Below are 16,282 nucleotides of genomic sequence, written 5' to 3' on the forward strand. Positions count from 1 at the left end.
ATGAAGATTAGTGAGCATTTTCGCGATAAATCCTTTTCATATCTTTTGGGTATCTTCGTCTTATAAATCATACAAATTAAATTTAAAGCTTAAAAGATGAAATTATTAATTAATATGCTAAGAGTAGAAAACAAAATATATTGATGTGCAAGACAGGTATATGTTATTAATGATGAATAACCCTCTTTAAAGATAGGCAAAAAAAATGAATGACAATTATGATTGCTTTAATAATTTGATATAAGATCATAAACAAATGTTGTTTTTATAATCAGAGCACTGTTTTTAAAAGCCAATGAAAGGAATATTCCATTTTAAAATCAAAAATGAAATACCCTTTCATTCCATTTTCCAACAATTAGAAACACAATTTAAGGATATACAAATTGGAAAGGTTTACTATAGTAGAAGACTTCTAGCTGTCTCACCAATAAAATACTGCTGAGGGTATTCTAAGCCTTGGTCCTCCAAGCTAGCCTTCCCTTCTTGTTATATTTCTTTTTGTTGACGACATTTTGCCTCGTCGTCTGTCGTTTATTTTGTGTGTGCTTTCCTTTATTTTTTTTCGCTTTTCCCATTTTTGTTTTGTCCTTTCTGTGTCTCTGCTGACGTTGGCTGCTGCTGAATCTGCTGCTGGCGTTTGCCGCCCACATTTGCTACTTGTAAATTATTTGCATTAGTAGCCACTTGTGCTTTGCTGTGCGCTTGTGTGTGTGTGTGTGTGTATGTGAGTGTGTGCCTCGGGTCGAGGAAAATTTCCCATCCTCACCGATCCCCGTCCCCCTAAACTTTTCCCCTAACTTTTCCTCGGCCCCAGTCCAATGCGAATTCATACCGTTTTGGGGATGAATCCACTCGAAATGGAACTTGACCCACTGTGCGTGGCTCACTGTGCGTGTTTGTTTAGACATACACACGCACACCGACACGTTTGTATGTTTTCGCATTGAAATTTCCATTTTTCTTATTTTTTCTGCTTCCCATTCTGATTGTTCGTGTTGGCTTGGCCTGCACTTAAATTAACTGATTGCAACATTCTATACAGCTTTTTATGGTCCGATAAGGGGTCGCGGGGCTGCTCAGCCTTTTGCATAGTTTTTCCGAATCCCAAAAAGGGGCGGGGATGGGCTGGCCACATGGGAGTTCTCTCTTTTAAGTGGCCAGTAAATGCGGTTTCTTTTACTTGGCCAAGTACGGTGGAAGGTTGCAGATGCTTAAATCGAATATACTATATGTTATCTAAGCTGATTGCACATTCTTTGAAGTTCCAAAAGCAAAAGGTTAGAAAGATTTATTCATATTCCTTAACTGAGCAATATTTATTAACATATATGTAAAATATTGATATAAATATTTAAATATTTAACAATTACATAAATAGTTAATTTTAACTGATTAATATATGTTTTGCCTTACGATCAGTGAGCTATAATTATTAAGTACTTTTTATACTTTTAATTAGTGCACTATTTTAATTTAATTTTTGTTAAGTATGCATAAGGCAATGTATTTTTACTATTTAACACTTTCTTTATCTACACATTTACCTACACATTTTAAAAATAAAAGTCCCAACAAAATGTAACCAAATAAGATTCCACTGTAGCCATCGCTCTTTATATCCAACCATTTCTCTTTGCCCCTGAACGTGCCAAACATGGTATGCAGCATTGCGTGCTCACAACGTGACGTATGCGCAATATTTACTTCCTCACCGCCGCATGAAGGCAAAAATGCATTAAACAAGACAACGGCAATAACAACAACCGACAACGGGAGATGTGGGATAATGAGACAGCCAGTTTGGGGAATTGCTGTTCGTTTAAAGACAGCGATTTCATTCCCTGCCTGCTAATTGCGCATACGACATGTGTGATCCCCACTTGATAAGCCCAAAAATAATTAACTGAAATGGCTCTCCGGATGAGAGTTTGCTTTACTCGGCTAATATTTGTGGGGGGAAAAACTGATGGCATACTTTCAGGCCAACCCGAGATTTCTAATCGCTCTCCGCTTAGGGCTCTCCATTTTAGAAGAGACCCTAAGCCGACTGGGATTGTGCGGAATATTCTTTTAATAGATGCAATCGATGAATAAAAATAAACATAAAACCATCGGGAGAGGAAGCTGCTACAAATGGGCAGAACAATTTACATAATCACTGAGCACAAATATAGCGACCAAATGGGAACCGGAAATAGGAAGCCCACTCAAGCAGAATGCCCGGCTGTGTATTATATGGACTTTACGGACGCGTCCTTCGCCTCGCAGCGATTTATCAAAGTTCATTGAAATTGTTTGCCCGCTGCTCGCCCAAACATGTCCTTGAGCGGGGGGTGGGTGGGTCGGCGTCCTTGCCACTCTGCGCTTCAGCTGCTGATGACGACGACGTCATTCATTAAAATTTTCGCCCGTTATAAGTTTGGGCATTAAGCATTAAGCAGCGGCAGCAGGAGCAGTTGCTGTAGCAGAAGCAGCATTGAGATGTCAAGCGAATTACAGGCCCCAAACAAATGCCATAAAAGCCATTCACAGTGTGCAAAACTTTTCTCTGTTTTTCTTTTCGTTTGCCAATTTGATTTATTGCCGACCCAGGGAGATGTAATCGTGAAATGGCAAATGCTTCTGTGTGGGCCGTTTGGGTGTAATTTTTCCGACTGTCATGGGTCCAACTCCCAAGGAACATTTTTCTATGGTTTTTCTCTAAGGACTCGTGTCACGGGTTCACCTCTCCCACACAATCGAAAAGTCAATGCGTGGTCTTTGATTAATTCTCATATTATATGCTTTATTAAGCTTTCTCCCCCAAAAACAGATGCCCAGGAAAACCGGCTGGCAGTTTCATTGTTATGTATATAAGAGTTATAATTCTTTTGTTGGCAGCTACTGACTTTTACTATTTGTTAGGTCGTATCTCTCTTTTGCGGCCTGTCAAGTTCAGATCTGCAATGTTTCACTACCAGTACGTCAAAAAAATAAGTAATTGCTAATGATCATTTTTAGGGGCCTGGCATTTGACGGAACATTTAGTACAGGGCGAGCCCCTCGCTGATACGAGCTTACTAATACATTCTGTCTGCCGTTCGTCTGATAGATAAACAAGTACAAAGTCCACTGGGCCAGACGCAAAAAAAACAAGAAAAAACACAAGCCAAAACCTGAAGGTGTAGTTCGGCATTGTCCATTTTGACATACTCTAACTAAGGGCAGTAGATTAGTTTTACAAAAAACGAAAATAAGATTCGTAGCTTTGAAGTATTTGGACCATTTTTATTTTCCTTCATTACTTTTAATATTTATTTACATTTAAAAAATATTTAGATTTCTCCAAAGAATGTTTTTTCTTGTAAAAGTCATCTACAAAACAAGGGACTGTTAATAATATTATACCATAGACATTTTCAAATCAGAATAATTTAAAATTTTGAACTTAAGAGACAAAATACATAAATTAAATATTTTTAACGATTTTAGGCCCCTACTTAATTTTGATTCGTTCCATAGGTAATTAAAAAAAGTTCTGGCCTCGAATAAATTAATTAATTAATTTTTGTAAAGTATGTGTTTTATAATTTTTAAAACAAAATGAAACAAAAGTCCCAACAAAAGTTAACAAAATAAGAATTAATAATTTTTAAAATTTAAAATACTTAAAAATATTAGTAGGTATCAAATGCATCATATCTGAGTTAGAAAAATTTAAAAAGCTTTGATTTCAATATAAAAAATTATTATTATTCTTTTAGACGTAAAATGCTTGTGTATATTACTAAATCTGAGTTAGAAAAAGTGAAAATGACTTGATTTTAATAAATAATATTATTATTTTTATTATTATACTATTTATTATTCTTATACTTTATTTTTCTATCTTTATACATATGTACTATACTTTTTTAGTGCAGACGTGTTACTTGGAAAGCGTTCAAAGGTTACAATCGGCTTATGGGATTTTTGGCCACTCATCGCCCCTGTGATTACGATCTCATGTTTGGTGCAACCAGATAAAAATAGAGGAGAACTACGGACTTTGAACCCGCCTAGACTGATTCTACCAGAGATTTCAGCTCTGAGGTAATGCAAAAAGTGATTGCACTGCATATATAGGAAGAGTCGGGAGAGTTATCTGGTCTAATCGGTCGGTGGACCAATCCGGAGCGAGCAGAATAACCTGGCATGGCTATAAAAGCAAGCGGCGCAAGCGATTCCTCCATCTGATTCAACCGCGATCGGTTCATGTATTTAGTGCTTACTACCCGAACAGGTTTCCCCATCGCAGTGGTTGAAAATGTGGTTCGCTGTGCTGGCTCTGGTGGTGCTGCCACTGCTCGTGCTGGTGTACTTTGAACTTGGGGCTTTGCATCGTCGCCGGCTGCTCAAGGAATTCAATGGACCCACTCCGATCCCTGTTCTGGGCAACGCCCATCGCATCGGCAAAAATCCGGCAGGTCAGTTCCAAAAACCTCTTGCAATGGGGGCTCGTCTGGCAGTCTAGACTGGGCACTGATAAAGATTCAATGGGTGTTATCAGTCGATGAAGTTCCATTTGGCATGGTGAAATTCGCGGCAATGATTGAACTGACCTAATCTCGATCGTGTTTTCGTTCCACAGAGATACTGGCCACTTTCTTCGAGTGGTGGCATGACTACGGCAAGGACAACTTCCTTTTCTGGACTGGCTACAGCTCTCACATTGTGGTGACCAATCCTAAGCAACTGGAGGTATATCATAGATAAAGTTATTATAAAAGCTACTAACCAAATATTAATTAATATTTGTACTCGTATACTACACATTAGTACTTAAGAAACCATATCCAAATAGCTTTTATATATTAAATTCAATTAAGACCGCTTCAAATGTATGTTTATTTTCCTCAGTACATTCTGAACAGTCAGCAGCTTATACAGAAGTCCACCATCTACACACTTTTGCATCCATGGCTGGGTTTTGGCCTTCTAACGAGTCATGGCATCAAATGGCACAAGCACCGCAAGATGATCACGCCCTCCTTCCACTTCAACATCCTGCAGGACTTCCACGAGGTGATGAACGAGAACTCCAGCAAGTTCGTGGAACAGCTGAAGAAGGCGAGTGCCGGAGATAGTATCATTGATTTTCAGGAACACGCCAATTACCTCACCTTGGATGTGATCTGTGACACGGCGATGGGAGTGCCCATCAATGCCATGGAGCAGCGCGACTCCTCTATTGTGCAGGCCTTTAGAGAGTGAGTCCTTAAATAGTCCTTTTAACTACAGATTCAACACTTACAATTTACTTTTAGCATGTGCTACAACATCAACATGCGGGCATTCCATCCGTTTAAGCGCTCCAATAGGGTCTTTAGTCTGACCCCCGAATTTCCGGCTTATCAGCGAACACTTAAGACGCTGCAGGACTTCACCTATGACATCATAGAAAAGCGCGTGGAGGCTCTGCAGAATGGAAGTTCTCAGCAGGAGCAAGATCCTTCCCTGCCCCGAAAGAAGATGGCTTTTTTGGACACGCTACTATCCTCCACCATCGATGGTCGTCCACTCACACGGCAAGAGATCTACGAGGAAGTGTCCACCTTCATGTTCGAAGGCCACGACACGACCACCTCGGGAGTGTCCTTCGCGGGGTATCTACTCTCGAGACATCCCGATGTTCAGGTATTTTCAAGAACCTTTTACAAAATGTATTTAAACCTATGTACTACTTAAATTCCAGCTGAAACTGTATCAGGAGCAGTGCGAAATTATGGGTGATGACATGAACAGAAATGCCAGTTTTCAGGAGATTTCCCAAATGAAATATCTAGATATGTTTATCAAGGAGGTACAGCGCGTTTATCCTAGTGTTCCTTTTATTGGTCGCTATTGTGATAAGGACTACAATATCAGTAAGCAAGTCTTGGTTATATAAAATTAATAAAACTATTAAATGTTCCTCTGCTTAGATGGCAGCTTTGTGCCCAAGGGCACCACCCTTAATCTGGCACTCATCCTGCTGGGCTACAACGATCGCGTCTTCAAGGACCCCCACCATTTCCGACCAGAGCGTTTTGAGGAGGAAAAACCCGGTCCCTTTGAGTATTTGCCTTTCAGTGCTGGACCCCGGAACTGCATCGGCCAAAAGTTTGCCCTTCTAGAACTGAAGACTGTCATATCAAAGATGGTGCGATCCTTTGAGGTCCTTCCAGCAGTCGATGATTTGGTCTCCACGGATGGTCGACTAAACACCTACCTTGGGCTAGCCCCTGAAGAAAAGCTCAAACGAGAAGCAGGACGTCACAAATATGATCCGGTTCTATCGGCGGTTCTAACCCTTAAATCCGATAATGGCCTCCACCTTCGTCTCAGAGAACGGGGATCCTCAATTTGCATATAGTATCTACGATTATATATGTTTTAATAGGTATATGTCTTATCCCAAAAATAAATGTTTGCTTACCAGCGATTCAATTATTAACCAAAGCCTTATGAATTATCTGTATATCTAACTAATTATGACTTATTGAAGTGTTTCAGTTTTATCAGGTAATTGATTTTTTGTTTCTATCCAGACATTTCAATAGCAATTACAGGCCAAGAAAGGGCCTTTGTTCTGGTAATATGGTTACAATTTTTTCCCAGTCGTGGGGAACTAAGCGCCCAAATCGACACCTTTAATAAACAAATTAAGACAATGCAGCTTATTTAGTAATTAATAAGTTTATTACATATCCAATATATTTCCATTGAATGCAGACTCTATTTTTTTTCCGCTGTTCTAGAAAAGGACCATCTTGCGCCAAAGGTGCAAACCAAAAATAGGAGGGCGTTCAGTCTCAGATTCATTTTGGTATTGAGTTAATGTTTTAACCTTCTAATGGTATTTATAGCTTATTGTTATCAGATTTCTGCTTTTGCCTCTGCTGAATAAGCGTTTATAATTAAAATATAAATACCTTAATGAGAGTTGGAATTTAAAAATGCCTGATTTGTTAAGGTAAAAAGCGTGTAAAGTAAACCAATCCGTGGTTCCACTTCCTTTAAGCAAACCCAATACTAAAGGAAATCAATAAATCATCCTTGATTTTTCCGCGAAGGAAAAAGGTTGGTTTTGCACCATTTTCTTCTTAGTAAAATGAAAAGCTGGTTTTCGTATTTAAAATTTTTTTTCGAGAAGAAAAGAGGTTGACAGTTACCAGTTTATATCGCAGAATTTTTTCCATATTAAAATTAACGTATTTAAAAAAGTAAAATGTTAAATTTTTCCTACTACCTAAGCAGTGATTCAAAATACATTTGTAGATATTTTTAAGACAAGTTAATTTTTTTTTTGTAATAAAACCATTTAAGTTTATTTTCTTTGAGGTATGAACAGTCGACTATGATATATTTTAAACAATTAGAATAAAGGTGAAGCAGAAGGTAAATTTAAAATTCGGAATTTCGCACTCAATAATTATACGTACTCCCAAAGCGCCGATTTAATTTAATTTGCAGTAATAATTCCAGCCATGTTAATTGAAATAATTAAATGAAGCCATTTAAATTAATTTTCTTTGAGGATTAAGCTGTCGACTTTAATACGTGTCCAAGTTGAAATTCAGGGAGTCCTTGAAGTTAAATTTCTCCAAGGTCTCCAAGGATGGTCGACTAAACACCTACCTCGGGATCTCCCCTGGAGAAAAGCTCACTCAAGAAGCAGGCCTTCACTCATATGATCCAGTTCTATTAGAGATTCTAACCCTTAAATCCCATAGTCGCATACACCTTTGTCTTAGGGAACGGTGATCCTCAATTTAGCATGTAGTATCTACGATTATATATATTTTAATAATATACCAATTAAAATTAAGACAATGTAGCTTATTTAGTACTTAATAAGATTATTACACATCCAATATATTTCCATTGTTAAAATGATGCAGGCTCTATTTTGATTCCGCTGTTCTAGAAAAGGACCACCTTGCGCCAAAGCCGCAAATCAAAAACAGAAGAGCGTTCAGTCTCAGATTCATTTTGGTACTGAGTTAATGTTTTAACCTTCTAAATGTATTTATAGATTATCGTTGTCGTTATTTCTGCTTCTGCCTCGGCTGTATAAGCGTTAATAATTAAAATATAAATAACTTAATAAGAGTTGCAATTTAAAAATGCTTGATTTGTTAAGGTAAAAAGTGTGTAAAGTAAACCAATCCATGGTTCCACTTCCTTTAAGCAAACCCAATACTAAAGGAAATCAATAAATCTTCCTTGATTTTTCAGCGAAGGAAAAAGGTGGCTAGTTATCAGTTGGTTTTGCACCATTTTCTTCTTAGTAAAATAAACAGCTGGTAACGTATCTAAAACATTTACATTGTTAAAATGATGCAGACTCTATTTTATTCCTCTGTTCTATAAAAGGATCACCTTGCGCCAAAGTAATAAAACAAAAATAGGAGAGCGTTCAGTCTCAGATTCATTTTGGTATTGAGTTAATGTTTTAACCTTCTAAGTGTATTTATAGCTTATCCTTATCAGATTTCAGCTTTTGCCTCGGCTTACATAACCGTTCATAATTAAAATTGTAACTCAGTTCTCTGGCCGGGGTAGAATCTCAATCGGGGCCAAGGAACCTATACAAGAAATTTATATAGAAGGGTGGGACCTGTAGTAGGAATTTGTATGGGAAGGCTGTAAGGCGCCCTCTACAAATTCCTACTACAGGTCCCACCCTTCTATATAAATTTCTTGTATAGGTTCCTTGGCCCCGATTGAGATTCTACCCCGGCCAGAGAACTGCGTTACAAGTGGCGCCCGAGCAGGGACCTGATAGGGAGAAAGACCAGGAAAACTACCACCTGTATGGGGAGTGCGTAGGCCCCGAGTGAGTGACGTAGTCTAACGGTTTCCGCGAAAGTGTCCCGACCGGGGAGAATAACCTTGACGAACTAGTGAACGCGCCCGGTATCAAGCCCACGAGCTTACTCGCGAGCCCGCATAGTCCACGCGATCGAGTGTCTGTGAAAATACAAACGTATGGCCCAAGAAGCCCCGTAAAGACTCCAACAAGCGAAGACATCTTTCCAAGACAATGCACCAAAGACTCGCTGCAAACATGGACCCCGACCAGAAAATTTCCGGTGAGTCCGTTCCACACTTATTTCACAATCCCGGGGTTCCCTCGCGGTGGATTTATTCCCGCTTGAAGGCCGAATTACTAGCCTTTGCTGACGAATTCGGGTTCTCCGCCGAGGGGCTCGTCGACGACTTGCGGCGAAACTTTGTCACCCTAGTTAGAGACTCGGAACAAACCCAAGAGGTATGGGCTCGACTAGCCGACCTAGGAAGACAATACTCATCACGTGCTCCGAGCCCCGCACCTTTGGGGGAAGACAAAACCGGCCCCAGCGGCCCCGCCCCGAACATAAGCGTCGGCGCAATCCCCGGAGTCTCCCCCGCAGACCGAGCTCGAATTACCCCTAGCCTCACGGTTACTGTCGCCTCTCCGGTCGGCAGTAATCAAGAAACTTTCACGGAGCCGAGCCATGACCGGAATCGCCGCGAGGTTGTTTGCGTCCCCGAACGAATTCGTAAATGGGGCCTCCAATTTGACGGATATTCAGACCCCTTAGCCTTCATCGAGCAGGTCGAAAGTCGGGCCTTATCCTACGGGATAGACCTAGGACTCCTTCCGCGAGCCATGGCAGAGCTGCTGACGAGCAGGGCAGACAAATGGTTCCAAACAAGCCGCCTCCAAGGGGCGGACTGGAAAACATTTCGGCGTGAATTCCTCGAGTTTTTCCTCCCACCCCGATACCTCCAGCGCTTGGACGACCAGATTCGGAGTCGTGAGCAGTTGGAAGGGGAAACATTTAAAGATTTTATGCTAGATCTCCGAGTCCTTATGCGCCATGCGGGCTACAACGAAGGCCAAGAGCTAGATAGGCTTTACGAAAATGTCGCGCCGGAATACCAGATGTATATCCGACGTAGCGAGGTACGGACCATTAGGGAATTAGCCCAATTGGCCACCGAATTCGAGGCCGTTCAGAAGCGGAGCCTCATGAGGAACAACTATGACCCCGCCACCAGAAATCCAACAGCGTACCGCTCCCCTTCACAAGGTCAGACCCAACCTACGTTCACTGAGAGAGCCCCCCTACGGAGCCCACCCCGTACATCTCCAGAGCCCAGAACTGCCCCGCCAGCTAGGGTTAACCGGGTGACCGCACCCGAACGACGAATCGATGTGCGGGATGCTTGCCGAAATTGCGGAGCACCGGGACACTTCAGCCGCGACTGCCGGAATCCTCGACAGTACTTCTGTTGGGACTGCGGACGACGGGACGTCCGCACAGTCGAATGCTGTCGGCGCCAACAACCGGGAAACGGGATGGGTCCCCTCGACCGGCGGAATTCGTCGGGACCCAATCCTCCGGAGAACCAACAGTAACCGCACCGCTTAGGGTAGAGAGAGGAAGGATCGCCGCGGAAGTCGACCTTGGAGGACACGTACGGTTAGCCACCATCGACACCGGGGCGTCGAGGAGTTTCGTTAGCCAGGACATCGCCGACGTAGTCGGTCAGCCACACCAGTTTAGGGAGATTCGCACCCAGATTAATCTCGCTGACACGTCTCGAGTAGAAGTAACAAGGCTACTCCTTGCAGACGTGACGCTCGCCCGGAAGACAATTCAGGTTCCCCTTCTAGTAATGCCCGCCATGCTGGAACCTTTAATCCTAGGGATGGATTTCCTCGCTTCTATCGGCACTACCCTCCGATGCGGTACAGCAAGCCTCACGCTGTCCCGACAAAGACCCAGAGAAGGTCAGGCGAGTAGATACAAGGAACCACGGCCTGACGATCAAGGCAATCCATCAGAACCACCACCTCGACTCCGATCGCGAGGACCAACCAGCCCCGAAGCTACGCCCGGCACAGCCAACGGACATCCATCAACGGACACGCAGGAGCCCCTAGCGAGAAGCGGCGCACCGAACGCGGTGTGCGCGGCAGCTTCTCCTGATACAACGCAGCTCCAGGAAATCCCCGTGGCAGCCCCACGACGGTTGGTGGGAAAACCCCATAGGGATACAGTCACTACAGCTCCCAAGCAACAGGAACGTGTACGACCGGCGCCTGCCGTGGAGAACCCCTTCCACCTGGAGCCCTTGGCTGACTCCGCCATAGCCCGGAAAAGGAACCCTTTTCGAACGGAACCTCGGCTAGGCATAGCCAACCACGAGACAGGGTCACAGCATGACAGGGATGCGCCCGAAGGGCAGCATAGAGTACAGGAAACGCATTACGCCACAGCATGCAAGGAAGAGGACGCGACTAGCCCCACAGGAGGAGACACCAGCATGGCAACCGAGGACCACGACAGGAAACGCCGGGAGGAACACGCCGAGAATCCACGAGGGACATCCGATACGGGCACTGTGTCCCAGGGGAATCAGGTACCCAATCAGGAGGGCAAGGAACGCGGCTGCGAGACTAATCCGCAGGTCCAAGTGTTTCTTAGCGAACAGCTAGCGCGATTTGAAGGAATGGCGGGGGTGGCAAACATAGCGGAACACCGGATCACCATGAGGGACGACCGGCCGATTAAACAACGCTATTTTCCGAAGAACCCTGCCATGCAACGGATCATAGACGAGCAAGTAGACGCATTGCTGGAGCAGGAATGTATCGAACCGTCGCGTAGTCCGCACAGTGCTCCGTTGGTCTTGGTCCGGAAGAAAACCGGACAGTGGCGCATGTGCGTGGACTACCGGCAACTAAACGCGAAATCGATTCCGGACGCGTACCCGTTGCCGCGCATTAACCACATCTTAGAACGACTGAGAAATGCGAGATACATTTCGACCCTGGATCTGCGCAACGGGTACTGGCAGATACCAGTGGCCAAAGATAGCCGGGCATGTACCGCCTTTACGGTACCCGGACGCGGCCTATTCCAATGGCGCGTCATGCCTTTCGGGCTGCATTCGGCCCCGGCAACTTTTCAGCGAGCCCTAGATAGCGTGATCGGACCCGATCTCGACCCATACGCGTTCGCCTACCTCGATGACATTATTGTCATTGGGGCCAGCCTAGGGGAACACATGGATAACCTGCGCAAAGTTTTCGAACGATTGAGGAGAGCTAACCTGCGCATCAACCAGGAAAAGTGCTCCTTCTTCAAGAGAAAACTGGCCTACCTTGGACATGTGATCAGTGACCAGGGTATCCACACCGACCCGGACAAGGTAGCCGCCGTGCGAAACCTGAGCCCTCCTAGTAGTTTACGGGAACTAAGGAGATGTCTCGGGATGGCCTCATGGTACCGACGATTCGTGCCCAACTTTGCCTCGGTAGTCCAACCCATGACGAACCTGCTAAGGAAAAACCAACGGTGGAAGTGGGAATCGGAGCAGCAGAATGCATTCGATCTCCTGAAAGGTTTGCTGACAGACGCACCTGTGCTGGCGTGCCCAGATTTCTCCGTCAAGATGACGCTCCAAACTGACGCCAGTAACTACGGACTCGGGGGAGTGCTAACCCAGGAAATCGACGGCCAGGAGCGAGTCATTGCCTACGTCAGCCGCAAACTCGATGCCGCGGAGTTGAACTATTCGCCCACGGAAAAGGAATGTTTGGCCATCGTCTGGGGAATACGGAAATTGCGATGCTACCTCGAAGGCTACAGGTTCGACGTAATCACCGACCACCTGGCCCTGAAATGGCTGGACCAGATCGAAAACCCCACCGGAAGGATTGCCAGATGGGCCTTAGAGCTCCAGCAATATCAGTACGATGTACATTACCGGCGCGGGAAGTATAACGTGGTAGCCGATGCTCTCTCCCGGCAACCACTAGAGCACTTACAGAGACTCACGGACGGCGAGCACCAGTGCAAATGGCTGCAAAGAAAGATGAAGGACGTTCGGGACGACCCCCAGAAGTTCCCCGACTTCATCATTGAAAACGGAGAACTATATCGCCATCTCGGCCACCGTCCAGACGACCAGGACTACGTGCCCTGGAAGCTGTGCGTAGCAGCCGAACATCGGGATCGAATCCTACATGAATGCCATGATGCCCCCACCGCCGGACATCTTGGCATTAGGAAAACCATCATCAGGATCTCGCAGAAGTACTACTGGCCGGGGATGTTCCGCGACGTGCGACGACACGTGCGACAATGTATCCCGTGCCAGAAATACAAGTCAGAACAGCGACAACAGGCCGGAAAGATGCTAACGAGACAGGTCAGCGAACCCTTTGGAGTTCTGTGTGCGGATTTTGTCGGACCTTTGCCCCGCTCCAAAGAGGGGAATACCATGCTCCTCGTCTTCTTCGACATATTCACCAAATGGGTCGAGTTAATACCCCTACGCAGAGCAAGTACGGCGACCTTGATACGAGCTTTCCGCGAACGGATCATCGGCCACTTCGGAGCCCCGAGGAAACTGGTATGCGATAATGGCTCACAGTTCACCAGCAAGGCGTTCAAAGACTTCCTCAAGGAAACGGGAGTGGAACCCCAATTCACTGCCCCATACTGCCCGCGAGAGAATCCGACAGAGCGCGCGAATCGCACGGTGAAGACTATGATCGCCCAGTACGTGGAAAATGGGCAGAACACCTGGGATATGTTGCTACCAGAACTCTCACTCGCGATCAACACAAGTGTCTCGGAATCGACCGGGTATAGCCCAGCCTTTCTCCTACAAGCTAGAGAACCACGGCTACCCGGATCCTGGTACGACAGCATAACTCCCGGAACAGCAACGACGTCCTCGAGCCCATCGGAGAGAGAAGAACGCCTGAAGGAGATCTTCCAGATCGTGCGGAACAATCTCCAAAAAGCCAGCCGAGAACAGGGGAGACATTATAACCTGCGTCGTCGAACCTGGAAGCCCGAAATGGGATCACTGGTCCTCGTGCGACAACACCATCTGTCTAAAGCAGCAGAGGGGTTCGCAGCAAAGCTCGCCCCAAAGTTTGACGGACCGTATAAGGTGGTCGCTTTCCCGTCTCCCAACGTCGTCCGAATCCGCCTACCTGGCCAGCGGAAGGGGCGACTTGCTAATATTGGGGACTAAAAGCGTTCTTTTCTTCTTCCACAGGTAACCCCGAGGATGAAGACAGCGAAACTCCCAGAAAGGACACCGGCGACCAACCCGGGCAGCCCCAGAGTCCGAGCCCACCGACCGCCATTAGCAACGAGGGGTGATCATAAGTACCCTAACCTTCCTTTGTGTCCCCGCTAAGTTTAAGTTTGTCATAAGCCAGTAAGACGTTAAGAACGAAGTTAGGAGATTCTTTCGCTGCAGCCCAGTTAACCCTATTGCTAAGCATCAATAGAACTAAGCTAGTTTAGTTGTTTCTTTCACAGAGCTGACGGACAGAAAATGGACATCATCGTACTGTCGTCCGGCGACAGCGACGAGGAGTTTGAACCCAGCGTTCAAGGTAACCGCCAGTCGACGACCACACGAGATCCTCGGCTACGCCCAGGAACGGCGTACGCCGAGAGATCCACCCGGTCATGCCCGACGGGTAGGCGCCAGCCAGGAGTCTCGGGAAGAGCGACCCCATCCTCTCCCAGATCCAGTGCTCGGACATCATCCCGCCGGGCAGCGTCGAACTGCGCCCCGGAATCCAGTGACTCCGAGAACGAGTCGATGCCGACGCCACCCCGAGCCGGGGGAGTTTCGCCGCACTACACGGACGCGGCCGGACATCGGATTTACCCGACTCACTACGAGCACTACCCGAGTCCAGCCGGGTCAACGGAGAGTAACAGGGAGTATAACCCTTGCGGTCGCAGCGAGGACTACCGGGATCAGCCGAACCCCTACTCCAGCGACGAGGAGGAAGAACGGGACGAGCAATCCCCCTATGTCGAGGATGCGAGCGGCTCCGATAACGCGGAGACACACTCGGTGAGCAGCCGGGAGGACGACGACGATTCCAGGGAAGGTGCGGCGCACTACGTTTTCACGGGCGAGGACCGCTGCGGATACCACCAGGGGTCCTGGATCTACCTGATGAGAACCAGCTGGGAGACGATCCGGATAGAAGCACCATATCGGCCACCTGAGGTACCCATCGTGACCTTCCCACCGTCCCCCGTGCACCTGTGCATCATGGGGCCTGACGAGACCGAGGCAGCCGAAGATCTCGGATTCCCGACGGATTGCCCCGTTGAGGTGACCTACTCGCAGGACGAAGAGATGGGTCCAGGGCCGTCCACCTCCCTCCCTCGCGGGCCGTGCGTGACGCTTTCCCGCGGTCCGACTACAAAGTTTTTCATCGGACCATCCACCACCCTCTCGACGGGCAAAGCCATGGAGTGGGAGTCGGAACCCAGCGACGACGAGGAGAACACCGGGCAGCTTTTCCGACGGAAGGAGCCCACGCTCGCTCTAGCTCCGTGTCCACCACCGCCAAGGGATACACTCTTCGACGTGGCGGCCCAGCCCACACTCCCCCTTGACGGACAGGGACCGGACACCGAGACAGTCGCCTACGATTTTCCCCTCCCCACAACAGCAGCCTCCACTCCCTCGGATACCGCGATGGGGATGTCGCCCACAACGCTAGACCTCCTGCTGGGACAGATCTCACCCGACATGGAGAGACTATGCTGGGAGCCATCACAAGAATGGCTTTCGAACCCGGACGACAACCCGCAGGCCGCAACGGCAGCCCCAGATCTGGAGCACTCGGCCGCCGAAAACCGTCCACCCCCGGGTGGCGAGTGCCACCCGCTCCCGGCTGGATGGACGTGTAACACCACCGACGGGCAAGTCCCGGTTGCCGTCTGGCAAGCCATCTGCGCCCGACGTCCTGCAGCCCGCACCGCGCGACAGCGCTTCAGGGTCCCGACCGAGGAGGGTTCCCACCAAGTCACCCTAAAGCCAAACGGCGCGGGAAACATCTCTTTCCTTCCCCGAAGTAAGGAGGGAATGTAACGCCCAAATCTGAGGGCGTACAAATTTAATTTAATCGTGCCGAGGATCGGAGTCCATATATGTAGCATTTAGTATAGTATTAAAATTAGCCTTAAGATTTGGACATGGAGTCCACCCCAGTTATCAATATAAAGTAATAGCAACTAAGAAAAAAAAACTAATTAAGCTGGTGTTTACAATTGAAGCCGAGACACGCACCACGGGCAGAACCCCCTTAACCCGCTATCGCACTCCTCAGGGAGGGGCAATCGATATCACGATCGATAACAACGAACTGGGTCAGGGAACACGACGCGAGCTGAAGTACGATCGCTAGAAATCGGACTCGGTCTCTTTGGTTTTCGACTTTTACCGCGAG

The 16,282-nt window shown here is 46.8% G+C and overlaps 1 protein-coding gene and 1 long non-coding RNA gene across 2 annotated transcripts; one reads left to right on the forward strand and one right to left on the reverse strand.

Moving 5' to 3' along the window:
* The first annotated feature begins 4,231 nt into the window (after positions 1-4,231).
* Positions 4,232-6,376, forward strand: LOC108042860 (cytochrome P450 4e3). Its single transcript, XM_017121331.2, has 6 exons — positions 4,232-4,448; positions 4,613-4,722; positions 4,882-5,231; positions 5,289-5,658; positions 5,717-5,888; positions 5,946-6,376. The coding sequence occupies exons 1-6, from the start codon at positions 4,289-4,291 to the stop codon at positions 6,374-6,376; spliced, it is 1,593 nt and encodes a 530-aa protein (XP_016976820.2). The 5' UTR covers positions 4,232-4,288.
* A 1,398-nt stretch (positions 6,377-7,774) lies between these two features.
* LOC108042876 lies at positions 7,775-8,432 on the reverse strand. The gene is made up of 2 exons (XR_001769230.1): positions 8,386-8,432; positions 7,775-8,318 (listed from the first exon to the last, which is right to left on the reverse strand). It is a non-coding gene; the product is annotated as an uncharacterized LOC108042876 (long non-coding RNA).
* Positions 8,433-16,282: the final 7,850 nt, after the last annotated feature.

The sequence above is a fragment of the Drosophila rhopaloa genome, unplaced genomic scaffold (assembly GCF_018152115.1).
Source record: "Drosophila rhopaloa isolate 14029-0021.01 unplaced genomic scaffold, ASM1815211v1 contig_2, whole genome shotgun sequence".
NCBI classification, from domain to species: Eukaryota; Metazoa; Arthropoda; class Insecta; order Diptera; family Drosophilidae; genus Drosophila; species Drosophila rhopaloa.